At 44.0% G+C, this 25,444-nt stretch overlaps 1 protein-coding gene across 1 annotated transcript; it reads right to left on the minus strand.

Annotated features, from left to right (window-relative positions):
- Positions 1-1,956: 1,956 nt before the first annotated feature.
- Positions 1,957-24,902, minus strand: aclya (ATP citrate lyase a). The gene is made up of 28 exons (XM_080510854.1): positions 24,813-24,902; positions 22,269-22,476; positions 20,776-20,898; positions 18,102-18,164; positions 16,965-17,155; positions 14,383-14,462; positions 12,864-12,994; positions 11,751-11,869; positions 11,318-11,454; positions 11,148-11,209; positions 10,944-11,061; positions 10,700-10,854; positions 10,055-10,148; positions 9,451-9,592; positions 9,174-9,342; positions 8,986-9,090; positions 8,710-8,906; positions 7,332-7,413; positions 7,133-7,243; positions 6,891-7,018; positions 6,671-6,764; positions 5,800-5,954; positions 4,928-5,078; positions 4,578-4,721; positions 4,375-4,488; positions 4,200-4,282; positions 2,142-2,218; positions 1,957-2,066 (listed from the first exon to the last, which is right to left on the minus strand). The coding sequence occupies exons 2-28, from the start codon at positions 22,425-22,427 to the stop codon at positions 1,972-1,974; spliced, it is 3,279 nt and encodes a 1,092-aa protein (XP_080366980.1). The 5' UTR covers positions 22,428-22,476; positions 24,813-24,902; the 3' UTR covers positions 1,957-1,971.
- Positions 24,903-25,444: the final 542 nt, after the last annotated feature.

The raw sequence follows: 25,444 nt of genomic DNA on the forward strand, positions 1-25,444 counted from the left end.
CGTGCAGCATATGAAACGCTTGATTTAACACCAAATATTGAGCGCTAAAACAAAGCGAATATTCTAAATCGTCAACAGTCGCACAAATGCCAAAAAAGCGCATTTTTATAGATGTGGCGTCAGAGTGACTTACGTGGAGCTGGAGACTACCAGTGAAGAACCAACTTCAGCTGGGTAAACACACACAGGGTCACACACATGCGCAGTCGGAGAAAGGCGTGCCTGCGTTGGGTGACGTCAGGTAACGTCTGCTGAGTGCACATGGAGTGTCCCTGTACGTCTTGTTGCAACAGTTTAAGAGTACGGACAACTTGTCACCGTGACAGTTTTTAACACATCATCCTCAATTACAATGGTGACAGAGCTTTTCTTATACATATAGTAAAATATTTTGGATTTCAAATGTTTTTCATACACTTTGTGGGACAAACTGCTTCAATCACTGTTTCATTTTAATTAAAAGGATTCATGCAACGTTTGACAATGTACAGTGTCTGCAAGAATAACACAAAATTGAATGAAACTAAATATAAATATAATCCACGTGTTTATTATAGGTTGTCCAACCTGTCAAAGCATTCCTTTTTTCCCTTTTAACATGAATGCATTTTCTTCCATTTGTGTTTTTCAACGATTTAGAAGTTTTATATGAGAGAAATGTTGTATGAGGTTGAAGCAGTTATATATACATTTCCCATTAAATAGATTTTTTTTATATATATATATATGTTTTGAAAGTAGCATGTGTTTGAATGAAACCAACCTCACAAGCACATACTTGGATTGTGTAAAGCCATTTTACCTGGAGGAAACATCACTGTATGATCTATTCCACATCTTATGGCTTATATATAGAAAGTAGATATAACTAATAGTAAGGGACTGATTGGTGTATGCTATGATTTTGCCACTCAAATTCAGAAACCAAGCCCATAATTCAGTAAAACATAACAGATATAACTAAAGTGGAGCTTCCAGTGAATACACACTTATACAAACAAACAAAAAACCCTCAAGTTTACATGTAGAGACTCAGTGTCACAAGGAAAAGGAGGCAGAATTCCATTAATCACTATTTTACTGAATCACACAGTTGTAAACATACAACAAATCAGTACAGAGGCACAGTCAGTTCACACTACAACAGTTATAAAAAAAAAAAAGATTTGACAGAAACACTGGTGACATTTGTGATTTCTAGCAGATTTTGTAGACATTTATAATGAAGGTGTACTGATCACGACCTAATTATCCACACGATGTTCATCTCGCTTGCTGCCGTTTGACAAATAAATATATTGTAAGTACCCTATCGACACAAAAATATTCGAGTTTTTCTCAATTCTCAAGACACATCTTATCCACTTTAATTCTGTGGCACATACATGTATTGCAAAGACGAAATGAGCCTTTCTGACAACGCACAGCTCAGCGTTTGAGGTTATATCGATTTGCATTACCACACTACAATTAGACATATTGTACCTTTAAGCATTTTCAGAAGATTCTCCCACGCGTCGCCCCAGCTGCTGAGCCGGAGACGGGAAGTGGAATGACGCCGAAAAAATAAACGGTCCCAATGTGCCACGACAAGCGCTACGGGTTTCATTTTCTCTATAAATACATCTCTATAGATCTACAGTACGATCTCACATATTAGGAGGCGTTATTGCACTACGTGTTCGTCCGAATGGCACAGCGAGAAGAGCGGCACAGAGAGAGAGAGAGAGAGAGAGAGAGAGAGAGAGAGAGACGCGTCGGTCTGTGTTTCAGACATGCATGGTTAATACACTGATGTGGGTAAATAACAGCACGTTCAACTTCTCCAGTTGTCGTCGTTCACGTCTCTATTAACTGGAACGTCGTCTTCTCTATTCTCCCGCCGCGCTGCATCGAGGCGACGGGTCACAGTGCAAGCGGTGGGAGTGGACGGCCGGGGGGGGGGGGGGGGGGGGGGGGCGCTCTCTGGGATCACATGGACATGTGCTCCGGCAGCACGTAGGAGATGTCGTCCCAGGGGTGGCGGTACAGACCCTGCTTCAGCCTCTTCTGGTCCAGGTAGTGTCCTGTGGAACAAGCAGCGACGAAGCGGTTAGCTTAGATTCCAATCGTCGTCGTCGCCACGCGGAGGAGTGACTCACCGATGAAGCCCATGGTGCGTCCCAGGACGAAGATGCCGTTCAGCGCGCCGATCTCCACAAACTCATCGGCTTCGTCCCTGTTGACGACACGGCGGGATAAATACAGGAGCAAAAAGTCTCGGGGGGGAAGACGGATTTAGGCGATACTTTATTCATCCCACAACAGGGGCATTTACCGTTACAACAGCAAAAAAAGAAAGGTTAAAAAGAAGCAGCAGAATATACAATATACCCAAAAGAAAAAAAAAGAAATGCTCTATTAAACATTTTTAACAAAATACAATACACCAATGACCGAAGTATGAATGTAGATGTGAGAACGAGTGCAAACAAGGATACTACAGCAGGTATGGAGATAAATGGAGGTAAATATTTAACAGGAAATTGAATTAAAAAAAAAAGGCACATGATAAGTTAATACCAGTAAATAAGCATATAAATATGCGTTGAGTAGTACCAATCTCCACACTATTTTAAATTGCTCTTTTTAATGAGGTTGCTTGTGGCAGTATGTAGCCGTTGTACATACAGATCGATATTATAATCCTTTTTAAATAAGAGCTTAGATATAAATCTAATAACAGGTTGTTGGTTTTTTTAACTACTTGTTTTTTTATTAAGGTTTTCTTTGACCAATTTTGATGGTCAGGTGTAACACATATACATGATTAAGTATTCAGCTTTGCAATAAGTCAAAGTCCTTCTTTTCCCATTTATTACAAAATGATGTCGTTTAGTGTGCGAGTCTCTCCATTAGACGAATGTCCTCCACAGTGCTCGTCCACTGATCCACACTTTCTACTTGCTGACAAGAGTATTTTAAATCAGATACTTCTTGAACTGCCTCCATCTGTCACGCGTCCCTGGCATAGAACCTTAGAGAATCTGTGCATTTCGTATCCCAGCATTATATTTAAACGTTGTTTGACGTTTGGGAAAGTCCAGAATGTGTCCGTTTGTCTACATTCCTTAATCCACATGATCTCCAGCATGGCTGCTGGGTTGAGATTATTCCCCTCTTTGTTTTCGGGGCGATAAAATATCCAACCCAGCGTTTCCAGGCGTATTCTCTGCAGGTGCTGGAGCTCGTGGACGTGTACTGGGCTTCAACGTTCTTCCTCGGAGACGTGTTCTCAAAGGTGGAAACCTTGGGACTCCACGCAAACCAACGCAAAGTCTGTCTCCCTCTAATTTATATGTTCCACATTTCAAATGAGGTTTTGATTATTGGGTTCACTTGATTCTCTAAATTACACATCAAGTCTTTGTGTGCTATTCAATTTCCTACTTCTTTGTCTGATCCTGGGTTTCTTTCCTCCCCGTATAAACCTCGATGTCCATTGTTTTTGTGGAATCACCACTGGTAGAGATTGAAAGAGACGTAGAAGCCTCTGTAAAATATGTATTTTTTATCATGTCTATCCTGGAGCTGAGGTCTTAGCAGGCCACTGACCATCCCTCCAAGTCTTTCCTAATGTTTTGATTCATTTTGGTGTAATTCGCTTCAGACCGTTTATCTATTCTCTTTGCAACGCCGACTCCCAAATGTTTTATTGATTTCTCACTCCACGTGAGTCTGTGTGTTTCTCTGATCTGGGGAATCATTTATTGATGAAATCTGTGTTTTTGCTCCATTCATTTCATATCCTGAGTAGTTTCCATCGACCTCCAATAGTTTCATCGCTTTTGGGAAACTTTCATTGGGTTTCGCTAAAAATATGAACGTCATCAGTGAACAGTCCTACTTCAACGTGCCGTTTGTTTTGCTTTAAGGTTCCTCATATATTGATTCAATACACCTCATGGATTCCTCATTAAATCCAGATTTTTCCAAAACCCTATAAAGAAACGACCAATTCAGACCAACGAACGCTTTTTCTGGATCTATACTTCCTTTGTACTCGTTCTACGATATGTAAACTTCTTATGTCATCTTGTCTTTGTCTTTTAATAAATACAGTTTGTATTTATTACATTTATTTATTACATTTATTTATACATATATTTACATATATTTATTACATTTATTTACCCCCCCAGTGAAAAACCACGACTCACCGTGTGAATCCACCGCAGGTCCTGAGCAAATCCACGAAGGCCACGCCGATGAAGCCGTCCACGTTCAGGATCAAGTTGGGTTTCTAGCAACGCGACCGACAGGGGATGATGAGAGGGAAGGCTCTGGGAAAATGTTGAAGGGATTTTTAAAAAGCAGGACGTGAACAACTCCTACCTTGGAGGTGGTGATCTTCTCCACGTCCAGAGCGTAATCCAGCAGCTGGGAGGACGGGAAGTTCTGCTTCACAAAGTCCTTCAAGATCTGGACCCTCATGTCGGGATTGTTGATCTGCGGAAAAAAAACACAACGCGCCTCCTTTTTTTAAGTCACAATCCCGCGTGTCGACTCTTAACCGCCGCGCCACGCTCAACACTCACCGACTTGACTCTGTGTCCGATACCCATGATCAGCTTCCCTTCCTTCTTCATCTTGTTGACAAACTCCATGGGCAGCATGCCGCTGTCGAACGCCTTGCTGAACTGCTTCGCCGCCGCGTCCAGAGCGCCTCCGAAGCGGTCGCCCTTAAGAAAGAGAACACCGCAGCTTGTCGCGCGACGTTTCCTCGTGGCACTGAAACACTGGTGGTGTGTGTGTGTGTGTGTGTGTGTGTGTGTGTGTGTGTGTGTGTGTGTGTGTGTGTGTGTGTGTGTGTGTGTGTGTGTGTGTGTGTGTGTGTGTGTGTGTGTGTGTGTGTGTGTGTGTGTGTGTGTGTGTGTGTGTGTCTTACGATGGTGAGGAGGCCGGAGGTGAGGCTGGAGATGAGATCTTTGCCGGCTCGGGCGCAGACGATGGTGTTGTGCGCGCCGGACACGGCGGGGCCGTGATCGGCGGTCACCATGAGGCACATCTCGATGAACTGGCAGGCGTACCTCGGCAACCTGCGGGGCCACAGCAGGTCCGGGTAAGAGTGACTGAATTAGATTTAAGCAACGAACCTTGAAAACCTCATAAGAAGCCCCCTCCAGAAATCTTAACTGATACTCTTTTAAACACGGATCCCACTGCTCAGGGATGCATCTCTGTGTTATACACAGTAGGTCTATTTGGTCTGGGAATCCACGCCTTCTCTCGTTCATTTGTCATCCACCTGTGCCCGGGACGCAGGCTGATACGACGCAAGATCCCATTCAGAACTCGCTACACAAATGCGAGACCTGCAAAGATACATCCATCTGTCAGTGATGCAAGTCGTCTCCCTCAAACCATTGCAGTCCTGTGTTAAACTGGGACCGTTTTGGGTCACACATCTTTTCCACACTAACCGGGTCGTACGGTTACTCTGCTGCTCCAAACAAGTGTGTCTGCGGTTTTGGGCATCGCTCCCGTCACGGGTGCCCCGAAGAATATAAAACAGGCTTTGGCATTCTCCCCCCCGTTGGCTCGTTGGCCACCTCTCCCCAGCTGGAAGCTCCCCCGGGGCCCACTTCACATTCTTGCTGGGTTCACAAGGTGCTTTATAACCTCAAGCTCGAAACACTCATCTCACACCCATTTTCTAAGCTATGTTGCACTCTTCTCTGGACCTTTCCTGAGTAGGAAGACTGGGTTGGGGTTAATGTGTATGTACCCGTCATGAAAGGGTTTCAGCTTGATTCTGACCTCCTTTGGAACCAGAGCAGCCCCAGAGTTCCTCCCAGTCCAATTTCTGACTTGAAGACCTCAGTGATGGTCATCCCAGCGTAGATCAGCTCCTGGCCTCTCTCGTCACAGATGCTGGTCATGAAGGAAGCCGGCTTGCGGATCAGACCCAGCTCCTGCACAGGAAACGCACGAAGAAGAAAAGAAGCAATGGTGGCGACCAGCTGCAGCAGCAGCAGAAACGGCTTTTAAAAAAACTAACTGAAACAGCATGTTTTAGTTGTAAATTTCATGATTGCGACGTCAACCAGTCAAGGAATATGTGTCTTTCTTAAACCACTGATCATTTAGTTTCTTCGAGATAGATATAGATAATTACTTTATTCATCCCCGAAGGGAAATTGTTTTGTTGCAGCAATCTGGTACATACGAATATAATAAAATACGGTAGAATAGAAATAAAAGTCAAAAATTTAAATATAAAAATATCTGGGTATAAGACATAAAGTAAAACACAGAACGGAACATGGGCACTTAGAAATAAGCACGAGATAAAAGCAAGATAAATAAATAGTAAGGTGCAGTGGCAGAGCCATTAGAAGTAGGCATTATATAATAATAATAACAATAATACAGATAATAACAATGTGTAATAGTGTATAATACTCGTGTATAGTACTACTAATAATGGTAGCAACAATATAACAATAACAATATATATATATCCGTAATAATAATAATAATACCAATGGTAATAGTGTACTTGCACATGTATAAATATCTGTATATGTATATGTACATGCAATATGCCATATGAAATGAAATGCTTTCACTCAGATTCTACTGAACAATAAAGTACAGTCCTGTACAACTAAAGTCGAGATGTACTCACGCGTGCCCAGGAGTAATCCATTGGCACGGTGGGAGGCGGCATCTCTTCAGCTGGCACGATGACACCTTGGACAACGAGGTCGTTGTACACAGACCTGCGTGGAGAACCACGACACAAAGTGACACGGCGATCAAGTGGCAATCTCGGGAAAGGAAAACTAATTTAAGAGTGTCCTTTTCATCTGGACATGACAATCCCAACAGAAGAGCTGGAGGCTGACCTGATGACCTCGCCCAGCTCGTCAAAGCTCTTGGGCACGTGGGCGCCGGCCTCCCGCAGAGCCTTGTTCTTCGCTACCGCGGTCTCAGACGCCTGATTGGCACAAGCCCCCGCGTGGCCAAACTGAACCTGGACGGAGCGGGGGGGGAAGAAAAAAAAAAGAAAAGAAAAAAAAAAAAGGTGTCAGAAACAAAAAGTCCCAAAATGCCCAGAATTGGATCTTCAACCACAATTTGGCTTCACCTCTGAGGAGAACATGGTTGCACAGGTTCCAATGCACCAGCACACCACTGGCTTGGTGATCCTGCCCTCTTTGATCGCCTGGCAGATCTTGTACTCCTCCGTTCCCCCGATCTGTCGGGAGGGGGGGAGGGGAGGGAGGGAGGCGTAAATACACGAAAGAAGTGCAGGCGTGAATGTGCGAGGGTTTCCATCTCCTCACCTCTCCCAACACAACGATCATCTTCACTCCGGGGGTGTCCTGGTAGCGCAGCACGTGGTCAGTGAACACAGAGCCCGGGTACCTGGAGGGGGGGGGGGGGGCAACGATTGTCATCACACTCTGTACAGCAGGGGGTGTGGGACCTGCCGCTCTGGAGCCTCATGTGGCTCTTTGTCCCACTTGGAGCGGCTCCTTTCAGTAAATCGTGCCCGAGTACATACTTGAGCTTATTTTCATTTGATTTACACATCAGTCATTTTGAAAATGACTTATTTCTTGGATAAAATAGGTCTTGGGGAAGAAAAAAAAAAAAGGCACAATAACTAAAATGGGGGGAGAAAAATGCAACAATGAATAGAATTAAAAAGCAAACAAGCAAAACTGCTTAGAAAAGAGTTAAAATGGCTAAAATTGAATCCTTTCTTTCCTTTATTTTTTATGGAAAAAAAAACATTTTAATTTCAGACAAAACAAAACGTGTGGAAGCTCATACACACACTGATATACACACTTTGTTGATAATCTATATAAATATGTACATTGATATTTTATCAAAATAACTAATCTATGTCCAAGTCTATACACACACACACACACACACACACACACACACACACACACACACACACACACACACACACACACACACACACACACACACACACACTAGTTATATTTGTCAATTACCTTGCCTGAAAATTGACTTATTTAATATTTCTCCTGTCCTATTTGATATTCAACTTCCGTTGGATTCATTCTAGGTGGAGTAATGCTTAAAGGGATTCTATTTTATTCTATTCTAAAATGTCAAAATTGTTAGGAAAAAAAAAAAGGATGAATGAGTTAAAATCAGGTACAAAAACAGCTGAAAACGTCATGAAATGTCTACAATCCTAAACTGCAATTGAAACTTCATAAATGACGCCTTAACTGTCGCACTGTAGGGATAGACGTGGTCGTGATTTTATTGTCTGGTTGGTAATGTGGTATTTTTCCTCGTGTGTTATGTGCTATATGTATCGTAATACGGTGTGTTTTCCAGTGTGTGGTATGTCTAGCATGTATTACAGTACTTGTGTTTTCACCCAATGGGACTGCAGATGGAAATGAGCTCCAAGCTAAACCCTGCATATCTACAGCACTGGTTGTCTCTGCCTCAGTATGCACTGTCCCATTCAAATAAACAACTAAATCTAAATAAAGATGCAGTTTTTTTGTAAGCGTTTCAAAACTACTGTATATATGGAACTTTAGAAGCTGCGTTTGCCTCATTTTAAAGGTGAATTTGGTGGAAGGATCACAAAAACAACAAAAAAAAGGCTCTTTTGGCCATAAAGTTTGCAGATGTCTCCCAAACACCGACAAACAAAACGGTCACCTGTCTCCACCGATGGCCACGCCTTCAAAAACACCGTTGGTGGTCCGGGAGATGATGTTGTTCAGCTCGTTGGACATGCCGCCCGAGCGAGACACGTAGGCCACGCTGCCTGGACGGTACAGCTTGGAGGCCAGGATGTTATCCAGCATGCCTCCCGTGTTCCCGATCTTGAAACAGCCTGGCTTGATTCCTCCAACCTGCAATGGCGGACACACGTTATTTTTTTCACACGTTCTCGCCGACTACGGGAGCAGAAATACTCGAGGCGAGACGAACCGTCGCTGGTCCGATGATGGTGACTCCCTTCTCATCCGCTGCCTTGATGATCTTCCGGGTGTGAGCTTCTGGGATTCCCTCAGCGATGATGGCGATGGTGTGAATCTGAGAGACGAAAAAAAGGCTCAGCTAGAAAGCCATTCAAGGGAGTTTGAATCGCGTGCGGATGCTGCCGAGAGGGCACTCACCTGAGGATGCTGCATGGTTTCCATGGTGCTGTCGAAGGCCGAGCGCAGGGAGGCGAAGCTGATGAGCACGTCCACATCTGGATGCTTCTTCATGGCGTCACCCATGTTCTTATACACCGGGATGAGGATCTCTTTGTGGCCCCAGTAGAACTTCTGCTTGTGGTCTCCGCTGGGAAGGCAGCCACACGGAGAGGCGTTTATGAAAGGAGAACACTTCACTCGTGGATTTCTTTTTTTTTTCTACGTTTGCCCCGACTACAAACTTGACTCCGCTTACGTGAACGGGTAAACCATCGCCGCGACCGACGGCTCATCTCTGGAGCAGACGTAGTCAAAGTCCAGCATGCCCTGCACGGCTCGGGTCTGCATCCCCCACACCAGGGACTTCGTGTGCTTGCTGAAGAGGGCCGTCGCTTTTTCTGCCAACGAAAGGAAGGACGGGGCACATGGAGTAGAATAGACATTTTTTAGCGCCACACAGAATAAATAAAAGCTATAAACAGAATAGATAATAAATAACTAATCTTTAAAAAAAATGTATATATAAGCAGCGACTTTATCCACAAATATATTTAAACAAACTTCACAAGACAGGAGTGTGAGCTTTGTATCCTGCTCTGCTCGACGCTGCTTTTGAAATAATCCACCAACATTTTCAGAGACGGGATTAAAACCTCTGGTAAAAACAAGTTAAATGCAAATTCCTCCTGTGGTCTGAAGGGGGAGCCGTCCACCTGAACTCAACCACACAGGGGCAAGGCAACTGTTCACTGAGCAAGATAGGGTTTGACCCACTTATGAGATAAGCAAATATTGAAAATGCACCTACTACTGCACAGTGGAGCGTGTGTGTGTGTGTGTGTGTGTGTGTGTGGTTTTACCTCTGGATGTCCCACTTTTCACCTTCTTGGCTGGCGAGCCCCCCACATGGGCTTTGCTTTCAGAGAAAGACGCTGTTCTGCTGGATGCAGGAGTCTGAAATTTAACAGCAATAAAAAAAAAATAATGACTCGTTTCTTTGTTTTTGATTTAATCTACTTAATTACTACTTAAAACAAACAACAACAACAACAACAACAAAAACTCAGTGGTGGTCTGTATTTTAAAAGCAAAGAGCTGCCCGAGGCCTTTAGGTAATGTAATGAGACATCACCTGCCAATACAGTTGTTTTTGACTTGTTTAATAAAAAAAAAAAAAAAAAAAACACATCTCAGTGCTTTGGGCATTAATTGAAGTGAGGGAGAAGAAAAAGTAGATTATATCTGCTTGTAGGTTAGAAACAGCATTCATGTACCAGTGCACACATTCACTGTGCTGAAACCCTTCACATTGTGCAAAATCTTAATGGCCGCCTGAGGGGAGGCAGCGCTCGCCGTGGAGTCACGACAGCAGCACACACACGACCCCCTGCACAGTCTGGCCGTCTGATATTCTACTCCGGGGGAACCGAGTCGGTCAAATCGTGAGCGTTTGGCTCCCACCGCTGCAAATGCTTCGTCTGGCACGGAGCCACGGCGCGTCGTACCGACGTGTTGCCGCTGGAGTTGAGGAGGAAGTTGGCGGTGTGCGCGGCGGCAGGAGGCTCGCTGGGGATTGGCCGGTGACCCAGCGCCATGCCGACGATGGCGGTCATGTGAGTCTCGGTGCCAAAGACGTGGATCGGGATGCCGGTGGTTTTACCTGCGGGTGAGGAGCGTCGGGAGAGTCAAACATCGGGACGGGGGTGTGAGAATCAAACAAGGTCTGACACCGAGGTTTAAAGAACGTACCGACTTCTCCCATCACGCGGAGACCTTCCTGGTAGTTGGGGCCGCCACGGCGGACAAAGATGGTCACCTCGTGTTCTTTCAGGGGCGCTTGATAGTCTCTGATGGCTCGAACGATCCCCTGAAACACACATGAACAGGATAAACGGACAAAGATAATAAGGGGACGGGATGGAGGGCTGGGCACAAGCATGGACGTCATTCTACCTTAAACGTTGCTGCAACGTTTGTGAAGTTTGCGATGCTGCCGCCGATGATCAGGACTTTTCCTGCAGCGGGTTATTTCAGACAGTTGTTTATCATCACGAAAGGGAATAAAAATGTGGTTTAAAAAAAAAAATGAATTAGAGCTGGAAGAGGGCTTGATGTTTTTCTACCATCTGGGTGCTTCTCTCGAGTCATCAGGGACAGGATGGTCTTCGCGTAGTCGTAGGTCTGCTGCTCGCTCGGCGCGCCCGAATACTCCCCGTAATTAGCCAGCTCGTCGACCCCGCCGAGGTCACAGATGGTGTCGCTGAGAGAGAAGACGAAATTCTAATTTAAACAGAAACCCAGTAAATGTGACGGTGTCTCAAATAATACCGCGAAATGTCAAGAGGAATCTGAAAGTGCTCAGTGGGAATAATTAGTCACGGCCGACGCGTCGGCGACGCCTCGCTTCGCACCGGAGCGAGCGAGATCCCCACTTCCTGCGGTTTTTCTCAAACAAACTGGGTTTATTAAAAACAGCTGAGCGGGCAGAGTGAACCGCTGTGCCTTTTTTTTTTTTTCAGTCTCGCAAAGATTTTTGGGCTCGCTTGTTCCCAGTACCTGTACACGACCGAAGCCCCTCCTCCCGCCACCATGGTCCAGATCCGCCCCCGCGGATTGAGCAGCGTCAGTTTGAGGCTGGCGCCGCTCTTGGCGTCGAGGTCGGCGATGTAGGCCTCCTGCGCGGGAGACGCAGAAGGTCAATCAAGAGGGCGAGAGGCGTGATTACGGCCTCAATCAGAGCGGAGCGCCTCTCCGTGCGGTCCAGATCCAGTCTGCTGTGTTGTGCTTGATTGTCAAGGCTCATTAACTGGAGACACACTGGGAAGGTAGAAGCAAGTGACAGTGGAGGTGATGCACATCAGTGGTTGTTTATGACAGTCGGGGCCACAGCTGGTGGCTGAGTTAAAAAAAAAAAAAAAGAGAGAGAGAGAGAGAAAGCGCCCAATCAAATGTATCCGCCGTCTCCAGTCTGGACTCCAATTAGAGCGAGCCGTCTGCTCCACAGACAGTCTGCCTCCAACCGGCTCCCGGAGGAGTCAAGCCACACCGGAACTGCAGCCCGTGTCCAGTCAATATTTACAGATTCGCGTCTTTATTTAAACCCCCGACAGTAAGAAAATTGTTCAATTCAATGGATATGTACAGACACCGATTAGCACGTAAACAGCCCGTCTGGATGAACATTCATCCTTTGTATTTAAATCTAGTTTCTAAAATTACAACATGATCACAAAGTTGCTTCTCGGCTGATAAATTCCACACAGACGCTTTTATCAATGTAGAGGTGGAGATGTATTTGTTTATTCACCTGTATCTTTCCTCTGCCAGTAAGTGTTTTGTGTATCGTTTAGCTTCACTGTTCAGTCAAAGAAGTGGGGGGGTCCAAAGTCTTTCCGTTTCCATTTTTAGAAACAGTTAGGAGAAAAACGGGTCATGAACTACAAGTCAAGGTTATTTATATCGAACTCAAACAGTGGTAAAAATGTGCCAGTCACCTCTCACCATCACTTTAAAGTCATTGAAGTTCATCCGTCTCCAGCCGCTACGACTCCAAACGGATGTTTTACCGTAAAACGCAAGTCATGGCCTAAAAACGTTCACATATCAGCTCATCCTAATTTCCACTGCGGTCACGGGAGAAAGTGCAGCGACCAAAGCGGTGTTGTTCACCTCAGGGTACGCCTCCCTGCCGAAGGGCGGAGGGAACTCCACGTCGCCCCACTTGGCCTTGCAGATGTAGTCGGCCGTCGCGTCGATCTTCGCCGCCATGTCCAGCACGTAGACGCCATCTTTTGTGGCCACTGCAGAAATAACACACAAGCGGTGAGCCCGACAGATGGCCGCCGCCTTGGATTTTACAAAATGGCTGCCGCAAAAAAATGTTTCCGACGACATCTATAGTTGATGAATAACCTAGAGCTTTTATTTTGACAGCTAAACCACCATTTTCAGGGCCAAAGAATCCAAATACATCATAACAAAGAAACTAGATTCAACCACACACTTAACTGGCTGAAATTCTATTGTGTTACTGAATGTTTGACTACAACAATTGGACCACGACAAACACGTCCTTGTTGCTGGTGCTTATTCTGGCCTAATCAAGGTTCTAATAGTCAACGAAAACAAAAGAATTAATGAAATCAAATAAAGATTTTAAGGTAACAAAGTGAAAATGTAATAAAACCCTTCGAAAACTAATTAAAAGTAACTAAAATGGTCAAAGAAAATGAAGCGATGGGGGAGAACGCCTAACACGTAGCGCAACTCGGGGGTCAAATCGAGACAACATCCCAGACAACATTTGTCCAGCGGCGACCTGAAAACTGTTTTTTTTTTTTATATCTTCTTTAAATGTCATCCCTGAAGAATAGTCCACATTACAAAGAACAGACACTAAAACTAATAACAAAACAAAAACCAAGAAATGGGTGAAAAATAACTAAGTTAAACTCACAAACGTGGATGAAAAACAAATTAAAACTAAACTGAAATTGGAGACATGAAAGTCAAAAAGAAATAAAAATTGAATGAAAAAACTTCGGCACCATTTAAACCTTGAACAATTTCTCTCGGTATTTGCGAGAACTGCTATAACAAATACTTCCAACACATCTACAACTGAGAACACTGGCTTCCTTGGACCTTTAAATGGTAGTTCAGCTGTCAAAATAAAAGCTAATTTTGCAAAATCCAAGATGGCGGCCATATAGAACTGGGGGGGGGGGGGTAAATGCAAACATGTTTTTTCTTTTTTAGTTGCTTAACATGATACAACGTTTCCAAACACGCATAGTTTTGATGTCCTCCACAAAAATTGAAGGAAAAGCTACAATGGGCACACAGAGAAGTGAAGAAATCCCAGAAGGAGGAGGAGGAAGTGGAATGTGAGGCGAGTTGGTGGGACATCAAAGCCACGACTCGAGGAAACAGCTGCCAGAGGGCAGGAGCCGGCGTCCAATTATTTCATTACACAACATCATCAAACAGCCGGCCAATTAATTATTGACTGGCTTCTTCCATCGGCGTTAAAAAAAAAATGTGGCTTTGCGGTTTTATGTTTTCCTCTCCGACTCGTTTTTTGATGCAGGTTTCATAACTCAGAATCATGCATTCATGCCGCGGAGGGAGAACTGGAACGGAGCGACGCCGTCCTGATGAATCGTTGAGGAGGAGGAGCTCCACCTACCCAGAGGGTTGATCTCCAGGTACGTGAAGAAGAGGTCTTCATACAGGCTGAAGAGGCCCACGATGAAGCTGGCCAGGACGCTGCAGAGGCGAGGAATTACATTCTTATTGACACGTTTGTTTTTTTTAAATGTCATCAACAGAAGCCATTTTTTTTTTTTATACTTTTTGATCCTACTAGGGTGTTTCTTAACAAAAGGCATGCTGGGAAAACATAATACTCAATGCGAATTGGAAAATAAACGATAATACATGAGCTTGAAACTTACTTTCAAAATTAAATACTTGCAAATAACACTTTTGTTTTGTTTTATGGTGCTCCCATATACAATCGTGTGTGGTGAAATTCTTTAAAAAGGTCAAATAGCAATTAAAATAGTTTGACGTTCATGATTTATCAGCGAAAATGATAAAGTTCAAAATTTGCTTTATTGTCGATTCTGTACACACAGAGGACTGGAATTTTATTTCTCTCAAGCCCACGTTTAAGAAATAGACGTGGACACGCTAAGAATATACAGGCTGAACAAAGCATAGAGGCGAGGAAGATAAGAAGTTAAGAAGACAAAACTCACCTGAAATAAACAACAGTGAAATCAAAAACAACAGTGCAGCTAAAGGATGAAATTATATTGAAGTTATTCGATACGGTTTAATAACTGACAATAATAGCACATTCTATATATTTTGGATTATTATTATTAGCTAACGATATCTCATTTATTGAAGTTTCACTGCATGGGGATGAAAAGAGGGGGGGGGGATTTACTTTCCGTTGCATTGTGATATTTACGTTGCACCTGTACTGATGTTGATGGGAGTTCCTGGTTAAAATAATGCCTAGAAGAAATAAAATGATCTCTGCACAGTTCACTGGATGGTATGCAATGAAATGTCGAGTTCTTTGGAGTTATTTCTGGTTTGTGACTGAAATTATCATTCAGTTGTTGTCTAATTTAGAACTCGGCGTTGTATTTCCGAACGTAGAGACGGACAGGAAACAGGCCTCCTGTAAATTAGCTGGGGGGGGGGGGGGGGGGGGTAATTTTCTCTCTCCATCACATGTCAACTCAGAGCTGTGAGGGAGGAGGAGGAGGAGGAGGTGCAGGGCAGTGTTTTTGCTCTCCTGTCAGTTTTCTCCGGCAGCTCGGAGCCTTCGTAACCAGTCAGTCGTCAGGGCACCGAGAGGGGAAAAACAAAACAAGAGTGACCCCAAACCCCCCCCGCCCCCAGAGTGACTCAGCTTCCCCACACCCGGCCCTGACGGGAGGCAGTGAGGCGATGAGGGAGGGGGTGGTGGTGGTGGTGGTGGTGGGGGAGGGGGGGGCCTGGGTTCGGCCAAGTGGTTTCTGGGATGGCTTTGTCAATGTCAGAATCTGCCGTCGCTGCTGCGGAGATGGATGGAGAGGCCGGGCAGAGGGCTCGCCATCCTTCCCATCAAAATAAAGGGACGTGCTCCGAATGCAGCAGCAGCGCGATAAAAATAAAAGGGCTGGGCAAGGAGGCAAGGAGGGAGGGAGGGAGGGAGGGAGGGAGGGAGGGAGGGAAGGCTGATTGAATAAAGGCAAAGCGGAGGAAGGAGTGTGTCATTTGTCTAATGGAAACCCTCCACCCACCTCAAGCTCCCCCGACATTTGCTGCCAATATCAAAGTGTCCTGCCATTTCTTCCTGTGTGGAGTTTCATTTTATGAAGGAAATCCCTCATTCCTTCACTCCATTTTCATCTTGACTGCCGTTTAGAGATGAAGTGAAGAATCGGCTATATTCGGCATATCCCCTGATATCCCACATTTTCCAAGTCACTAAAACATACTGTTGCCTCGACGACCCTGTTGGCCAGGCGACTCATTTTATACAATTGGAAGTTGGTTGTTTGACCTGAGTGGGGGGCGGGTGGGCTAAGAGGGGGGGGCATGAGGGTCTTTACTACTTCAGAAATGTACCATGCCATTTGCATTTGATTGAAAAATGTCAATAACATTCATGGAACACTGCAGGAAATTCTTAACTGTACATTTGCCTTTGAAATGAAAACTATGTTTTTTGTATGTGTACCACAGAACTGGGGGGAAAAAAGATAAGTGTTTGCTTAGTGCCTTGCTGGTAGCAAGCAAAAAAACTACAACTAAGAAATGGTTATCCTTGGACATACCAACTCTAACATTATGGTAGGAAACCACATTGGAAATCTATAGGATGGAAGAGTTGACGGCTTTGGTGAATGAGTGGGCGACACACACCAATGCAAAAAGGCCCAATTACATACTCAAAATGTAGACTATAGTTAGTCTTTCCTTTTCTCTCTCTCATCTTTATTGTTGATATCTTTTCTTTAATTGAGAATTAATTGTTATCTCCTGGTCACTCCCTGTTCTACAATGTTCTGTATGTTTTATCGTGTCAAAATATAAAAACTCATAAAGAATAAAAAAGAAAAAAAAAGAAAAATGTCAATAAAAAGAGTTGGAATAGAGATGAAGTGAAGAAGCAAACGACAGTTTATTTATTAGTCGGTCGGCCTGCACTGTTTTTTTTTACCCTCCTGATTCGCGAGACAAACTCTCCCTTCGCCGGGAACTTACGCCTTCTTGTCGTTGGGGACGTTGGCCAGCAGCTGCTTCTTCACCTGGTCCTCGCCGATCTTCTCGTCCACGCCGACGAGCATCTTCAGCGCCTTGGCGTCCACGTCGCCCACGTCCACCCCGCCCTCGTGGTGAAACAGCACGTAGTCGCCCTCCCTGGTGGCGTAGATGCAGACGTAGAACTCCTCGGCCTGGACAAGTCGAATCACACGGGCGGAAAACATTTCATTTACCGCGACAACATGATTGGATTAGTAATAAAAAAAGAATTCTCCAGGAGGCAATGGAAGACGTGTCCGATGCTCCGATCAAGCGTTTGTCATTTAAAAAGAGGTTTAAAAAACATCCGTTTTTCTTTTAAAACATATATTTTAGTAGAAAGAAAGAAAGAAAGTAGGGAAAAAATAAGGAAAGTAGAAAAGATAGATAGAAGGAGGAAAGGATAAACAGAAAGGAAGGAAGAAAAACAGGACAAAAGGATGAACGGGAGGAAGGGAAAGAAGGACAAAAGGAAGGAAGGAAGGAAACAATGATGAAAACAAAGATGGAAAGAAGAAAGGAAGGAAAAAAATAAAGTATAATGAATAAATAGGAAGAAAGGAAGGAAAGAGGGACAAAAGGAAAGAAAGTAGGGCAAAGAAAATAAGGAAAATAGAAAGGAAATAAGGATGAAAGATGGAAAGAAGAAAAGAATAGATAGAAGGAAGAAAGAAAGGAAAGGACAATTGGAAGAATGGAAGGAAGAAAAGAAGGAAGCAAGGAAGGAAAGATGTTAAGAAGGAAGAAAAGAATGAAGGAAAGAATAAAACTAATTTCAGATGATTTTGAAAAAATCTCATTGAAGCCGAGCTGTGAAGAGTGAAACAATTTTGAGAGTCAGACTGTATTTTCACAATAAAACATTGTTGCCAACTGCTGAACCACGACCAACTAAATGTGTTACAGACTTTTACATTAGAAGGATCTAAGCCATGTCAAATCTCTTTATACAGCTCGAGTCTAATAATCATATATATTTGTTAATAAAATGTACTTTTTTTCCCAATGTATGTAAATATTTTTTTTTCAATATATAGCAATAAATGTAGTTTTGCATCCCTTCATTCTGGGATCAGTGCTACTAAGGAGTGGTTTTACCTGTTTGTGTGGAACGAAGGGCTCAATGAGGAAGTTCTTCAGGATGCCCTTTGCTTTTCCCACCTGTGAATCATCAACAGTCATTTTATTGTTGCAGGTATTTCATGTGACATTTTATAGAAGGAATAATAAAAAAAAAAAAGTGCACATTTTATTCCGAAATCAGCAAAATGTGACTTAAAGAAATGCAAAAAAGCTTCTGGTGAACCGATGGTTCAGAATAAAAAAAAAAAAAAAAAAAGAGGAAATCTTGTGGCGTGGGGCTTCAGGCAGAGCCGCTCTAACAGCTCATTTGGTGGAAGCTGTCACTGCTCCTTCGTTTAAAGGCCAACAGGCACAAATTCACCGAGAGAACGAGAGAGAGAGAGGGAGAGAACAAGAGAGCGAGCGAGAGAGAACAATAACAAGGGAAAAGGAGCGAGACAGCTGACATTTTTTTACGAATAATTGATGGCAATAGTGTGAAAAACAACAAAAAAAACCCACCAAAAGCAAACTAATAGAAAATCCCACAGGGGACCGGGTTCTATTCAACCAATTTATATCCCGATAATAATATTGGCTCAGTGGAAAGATGGAAGGCATTCGTGTTCCAGACGCAAAGTACAGGATGCTCAGTGAAGCGCTGAAGGAAACGGCGAATAACAGAAGTGATGGGAGCCGTGAACACAAATGAGATGTGAAGAGCCGTGAAAACAAGAAGCAGAAGCTGCCAAGACGTTTCAATTACGGTAATGCACATTATGTATTTTACGGTAAAGCGATAAAAGCAACGCCGGCGCAAGGTGTAAATGCCTGGAGACGGAACCAGACTGTGCAGATATTTAAATCCTGCAGCTCTTGGTGGTTTTTTGGTTTCGAACTTCCTCGTCCACACAAACTAACTTCTGTAATTTAGACCCTGAAAAATGTCGACTCGCGATTGCACAAGACACAGAAGCCACAAGGCAAACATTCACCGACACGTTAAGGCTCTGCGCAAACATTTCGGAACGTTTTACATTTGCACACGTGGAGCAATTTCACTGAGAAGTTTTGATTTACAAACTACGACTTGTAAATGAGAGAATTTATGACTTTCAGTTGAAAAGTTACTCGTATATCAAGAACAGGTGACTTTAAATGAGCTGTAGGAGTGTGTGAGTAACTGCAGTTGGTAATCCGTCTGGGCTCAAACTTTTGAGCTTTAAAAAGGTCACGTATTATACAGTTTTCCCAAAAGTTGCACATAAGTGTCAGAGGTCCAGCAACATTGTGTTCAATGTGTTTTTCCCCAAAATCTAGTATTTGTGCTGAATTCCAGTCTAAAAGTCCCTCTAGTGAGCTCCACTGAGAACAGGCTGCTTTTCTGTGCCTCTAAATGCTCATGAGCCGTGTCCGTCTACACCTGGGTCAGAGAGAAGATCAGGGTTGCCAGATTGGGTGGGTCTCCACCCAATTGTGCTTCCTGGGGAACCGGTTTGGTTTCTTTTTTTTTTTTTTTTTGCTTTAATTGGTGTAGCTTTATGTTTATGGCGTGTTCTTTATTACACATAAAATGGTTTGAACACGATTTTGTGATTTGGGCTGTTTCTTTACGTTGTGTTTGGGCTGGAACCAGTGAGTCAGATCTGGCAACCTTGGTGTTCTAGTACCATGCGCTTTATGTTGTGATTGTGTCGTGAATTTATCGCCTTGTAGAAACGCAGTTTACCAGCTACACCAGTTTGGACCAGAACCTGATCCAGAAGGAGTTCAGACCCGGCGGCTGCAGCAGGACGTTGCAGAATGGTTAATTAAAAATATTAGTTTGGTCGTGTGGGTTGTTATAGTTACTACCAAGTAGCCAACGCCAGCTCCTGCTTACCGTTAGTTGTTTTTCATATTGTAAAGTTTTGACCCACCCGTGGGAGGGTGAAAGTGAGAATCCACCAATAGAGGGAGTGGTTATTTCCCTTGATGACATCATGAAGGGAAAAATTCTCCTGTATGAGCACACATCCGCTAAAAAGCAGAGCAAATAAGTGCGGAAGAGGACTTCTGAGGCCACGTACACAAGCTACAGGGACACATACTACTGCTAGGAAACCATTAGAAAGTGAATTTTGAATAACGTGGGGCCGTTAAATAACTAATAATGAGTAGAATGAATAGATACACTCACTTATTTTGAAACGTTCATCCACTTGACAATCATTTTTATGACACTGTAGTTAAAGTACATTTAGAATAAACTGACTCACATTGCTGTACTTTAGCTCATTTATCAGATTCATCTTCATCTTCTGCATTAGGTTTTGTCTTCGGAGGACCATAAATACGACGTAACGAGATTAAACACTGTCCCGCGTTCATTCATTCACATTTACTGTCACTTGCAGACGCTGACATTTTCATCCCTCGTGTGTAATGTCAGCACAGTCTCTGGCAAACAGACACTCCTCGCCGCTGCCTCATGAGGCGTCGCAGCCTCTCAATAACTCCCTTCTTGGTTTATGAGGCAGAGCGGCGGCGGCGGCGGCTCGGTGCGACATTGATAGATCCTGTGTGGATAGATGGGACTCACTGCTCCTTCACTGCCGGGGCAGATTTACTACAGGCACGGTCGGAGCTTAAATCAACACAAATCCCTCCGGGCCGGGCGGAGCAAACTTGGGCCGAGGGAAAGCAGCAGGGGAGAGTTTCTACCGCGTACCGTGGTCTCCTTCATGAGGCGGGGCTTCAGCCACTCGCGGACGCCCTGCAGGTCCAGGTTGACTCCGATCAAGCCCAGCTTCCCTCGCCGCTTGATCAGCTGGTCCGGCTTCACCACCAGTTTCTGCAACACGAGAGCGTCAATATCATTTTTATTCTCTGTCAAGAAAAAAAAAGGTCATTATAAAAGCTAATAAAACACACAAAAGATGCATGAGTGAAGCCATTAACCAGATCAGAGCAGAGCGATCTGTTACAATCACATCACAAAGGATTAGCTGTTCAAATCTGTACATAGAAATAGTTTTAACCGTTATTATAAGCCCAGATTCTCTTGAAATGGAAAAATAATACTAAAATAATAATTACTCTCAACTCCTCAGAGACGTCAGTGATTGTTAGTTTCTGTAACTAGTAAACTCAATGTGGTTCATATTGTTGCTTTGAGCACATTAATCTTTCTTATTTATGTATTTTTTTAAGAGGGTGGGGGGGGGGTGACTAATGTTATGACAGCTTTAAAAGAGGTCTGCACTGTGGCCTCACAGCCGATGACAAAGCAGACGCGTACGTCAGAAAGTTCAGTGATAGACGGAACTGAAGTAAAGTGGGTTTTCAGTAAGATTCCATGCTAATTGGAAACGTGTGTCTGTTGAGGTTTTCTTGCCGAGTCACCGTTCAGACGGTTCTGGGGCTCAACAGCACGTCGGCGTTGTCGCACAATAGGTTAACGCCTGAAGATGAGGTAAGCATTATTTGAGCAAGAGCACAACATTGGGCAACAATCTTAATGACGCACTCGACGAGTCCACCTGGAGAGAGAGAGAGAGAGAGAGAGACAGAGAGAGAAAGAGAGAGAAAGAGACAGAGAGAGAGAGAATGACTTATGACAGCAGGGCCATTACTCGCTGGGCACTCGCCAGTGTGCAAAGGAAGAGAAGGTTGAAGGTGAAAGTTAATGCAATTTTCTAATCAATTCTCCAAGATAAAAACCCTCGGCCTAGTTACGGTGACGAGAGAGAGAGTGAGAGAGAGAGAGCGAGAGAGAGAGAGAGAGAGAGACATGTTGTCCCGCAATGAGTTACACAGTAATGAAATTAACCGCCATCACATCTCATTCCGTCCCGAGGGCCAATGAGAGGAGGGCGAGGTGTCTCACTGCTGACCCTGGCGTGAAGACGGAGAGGACACACAGGAGTCTGCACGTCCTCTTCTGCTCTCACTTTGCTTCATTTCTAAGTGTAGCAGAAGAGACGGAGCACCGCTCCGCCACCCCCCCCCCCCCCCCCCCCCGACGTGGGCCAACGAGCCCCGAGAGGCCACTCATCCGCCAGCCTAAGTGATCGCCTCCATAAAGAGCAGATCGGGTTTTTTTTACACAAGCTGCGCTTTTAGAAAAAAAATAAAAATTAAAAAAATGTAACCCATAGTTTAGAAAGGGTTTCGTTGACTTGTGGCCATGCACATTGTTCCTCATCACTCCCTCCGCCTCACCTCCGTGGTGAGCCAGGGGTGGTCCTGCACCAGGCGGTCGAAGTCGGTCTCCGGCGTCACGTTGGCGTAGCGGAACCGGTTCTGGACGGCCGCGGACGTGCAGATGTGTTTGTACAGGAACTCCTTTCCCGTCTGCTCGGAGATGGCTTTGGCCGACATGGCTGCTGCTGCTGCTGCTGCTACTGACGAAGACGAGGATGAAGATGGGCTGGAAATGAACAGAGAGACCACGGTTCTTTACATGGAGTCTGCATCTGTCACACTTCTGCTTACGGTTTCTAATTTATTCTCCCTTGAACTTTTAAATTTGGCATTTTTTTACCAAGAATATCGACAAGAGAAAACGTGACGCCGAACACTACGTGGAGTCGATGCGGTTGCCTGTGGTTCCTCTTCCGGACGGTGCCAGTGTCTCCTGGCTTCACGGTGACGACAAATCAAACACAATCAGTCCCAGTTTGTCTGATCGACCGGCTTCTCTCACTGTCAGACCCAGTCTGGAGCCATAACAATTAAAACGGCAATACTATTTCACAAATAACTTCTCCTGCTTTATAAGCGGAGTTGTGACCTTTATACTTAGATTACAGTCAAGGCATCCGTGTATTTGTATTTTTGTTTTATACAAAGGCTTTATACCCAAGTCACTATATGTGCAAATGTGTCTACCAAGTGTAATAGACTGCAAACGTTTAGACAAATATCTAAACTTTCTCTTCTTTTTTTTTTTTTGCCCAGAAACCGCATACTGTGCAGTTCTAACTACGTGTGAACAGTGTGAGCTGGAAGCACTCCAGAAATGATCGTTGGTTTTTATTCTGTGGCCGAAGTTTCTGGAATCTCGTACTGCAAGTGTCAAAATGATCATTCAAATGGAAAGGAAAAAAACCATTGGATTTTTAACAGTAATTTCCAATAAAATAAAGGGGAAACAGTGGCAATAGTAAATATTCATGGTAGAGATGTATGCAGATTATTACATTATTATATTTTCAATGTTTTAGTTTGCATATATGAGGAAAAGAAAGTCAAATATCATATCATAGCTGGACGATGGCTTGCGGTTGTCGTGCAAATGTTTGTTTACATATGCAACACTTTTAGTCATTTGAGACGAGGGAATTGAACCATCAACTCCGTGACGAGAAGACAGCACACCCGCAGTCCAACAACGGTCCAACAGGATGCTGGTAAAAACACCGATTACAAATCCTGAATACCAAAGTCCTTCATAGGAACTGAGTCTATCTCAAGGGGCCGGCATTTTCCACCAAATCAAATTCACCTGGAATTGCAAAACATATTTAACCTTTAAATTGAGGCCAACGCAGCTTCTACAGTTTCATACATAGTTGTTTTCAAACAAAAACGGCATATTTTCTGTATGAAAACTGTGTTTCATTTACTTTTTCAGCTGTTTAGTATCCGATTTTAGTGGTTTCATCATTCTTTTCGAGCATTTTTCAGACAATTTTGTCATTTTACAGTAGAAATACTTAATCCCAGAGGGAAATTTCCTTTAAGCATTGCCCCCCACTGAATAGAAAGAAAGTTGAATATCAAATAAGACAACTGTGACCAATATATAAACACTGAAGGGATGAAAATAATCAATATAAGGTTTACAGGGAGGGGTTATAGACTCATATGGCCACATTAAGGAAGGACATTTTAGCCATTTTATTTCTTTTAGGAGCAAACAAGACATAGTGCGTTGTCTTGTGTGCCACCATCCTGACTAATTCTACTCATTTTGGCAGTTTCAAGCCTTTTTATCGAAGGGAAAATGGCCATTTTAAACCGATCCCGGCGTTTAAGCAAAGTAAAAGCATATTTATTTAGGTACGAGGCAGTGAAAGTGCCATGGAGCCACGACAAACGTCACGTGTGGCTCCAGAGCTGCAGGTTCCTCTGATCCATCTCATTTGGAAATATTTAACAAGGTCTTTAATGGGCACTTGTGTGAGGAGGAGGATGCAGTGTGCTTCATTAAGCTGAAAGCCTCCATGTCAGCTCGCTTCCTCTCCCAGACGACACTGCAGCTCCTGGCAGCCCCCTTGTTAAATGGATTAATGGCACAGTGGAGGAGCTTTCTCATCATTGATCGCCGAGTTGGTTCCAGTCCAGGCCAATGTGGTTATTTACCCACGCAGCTCACCTGGCTCCCATTCGTCATCCAATTCCTCCTCCCTGCAACTGGCCTGTCACAAGAGGTATTAAATTAATTTGAGGGAACATTTGAAGAGATGGATGAGTGAGAGGAGAGGCAGCATCGTGTCCCAGTGTGTGGAACTTCTCCAACCCGGAGGCACGGGGGAGATAAAGGCTCGTTTCATTCGTTTTAAACAAACCGGTCCGACCGCACTGCCACGTTTCACACTATTCCGAAATCACTCAACCCTGAAAAATGCTTGAATCGAGTCGGCGAGTGAGTGAATGAATGGATGTTGACGTCAGCGAGCAGCTCAACTTCACATCTCCTGTCAAAGCGAGTTAAGTGAGTTTTAATCGTTTTTTTTAAGTTGGACATCTGAAGTGACTCACCTTCCTTGTTAATTCTGGGATGTTTCAAAGTGTGCGCTGAGGTCGGCGGGACGGTTCCTCCCGGTGGTGCCGCTCCGCTGTCGCCGTGGGTCCGGAGCAGAGTGTCTCGAGCGCCGAGCTTCCTGGGAGCTTTGTGGTCGGCAGTTCATCTGCCGATAGGCTCGGCTCGCGCTGCGAGCGCTCTGATTGGCTCAGCCCGCCGCGTGCTCTGGCGCTACATTCACGCCCCACGAAAAAAAAAAAAAAAAAAAGAAAGAAAACAATGGGGGGAAACTAGAGCGTCAGAACAAACTTTAAAAAAAACAAACAAAAAATATCTGTAAAAAAATAAAAGAATAAAAAATATATTATTCAGGCTATTTTCCTGAAATGTTTTTTCAGAATTTTTTTAAAAGTTTTATTTTTTACAACAAAAAAAAAGGAAGGAAAAAGTGTGTTTCCTGTAGTAAAATAAATAAAATTAGAATGCATCATTTGTCATTATATGAGTGATATAATGAAATTGCAGGTGCTGCTCCCTCTGGCATCAAAATATGTGTGCAAAATACATTTAAAAAAATACGTCACAGTATGAAAGCACTTCTAAAAAAGAATGAAAGTTTTAAAATGGGTCGTGATTAAACACGAAGACA

The sequence above is a fragment of the Blennius ocellaris genome (assembly GCF_963422515.1).
Source record: "Blennius ocellaris genome assembly, chromosome: 16".
NCBI lineage: Eukaryota > Metazoa > Chordata > Actinopteri > Blenniiformes > Blenniidae > Blennius > Blennius ocellaris.

Excerpts from the sequence above, each read along its gene's own strand:
- aclya (XM_080510854.1), bottom strand. The coding sequence starts at position 22,427 with ATGTCGGCCAAAGCCATCTCCGAGCAGACGGGAAAGGAGTTCCTGTAC. Across the intron at positions 12,995-14,382 it reads CCTGGAGATCAACCCTCTGG|TGGCCACAAAAGATGGCGTC; the intron begins GTAGGTGGAGCT and ends TTATTTCTGCAG. Across the intron at positions 11,062-11,147 it reads ACGTTGCAGCAACGTTTAAG|GGGATCGTTCGAGCCATCAG; the intron begins GTAGAATGACGT and ends TGTGTGTTTCAG.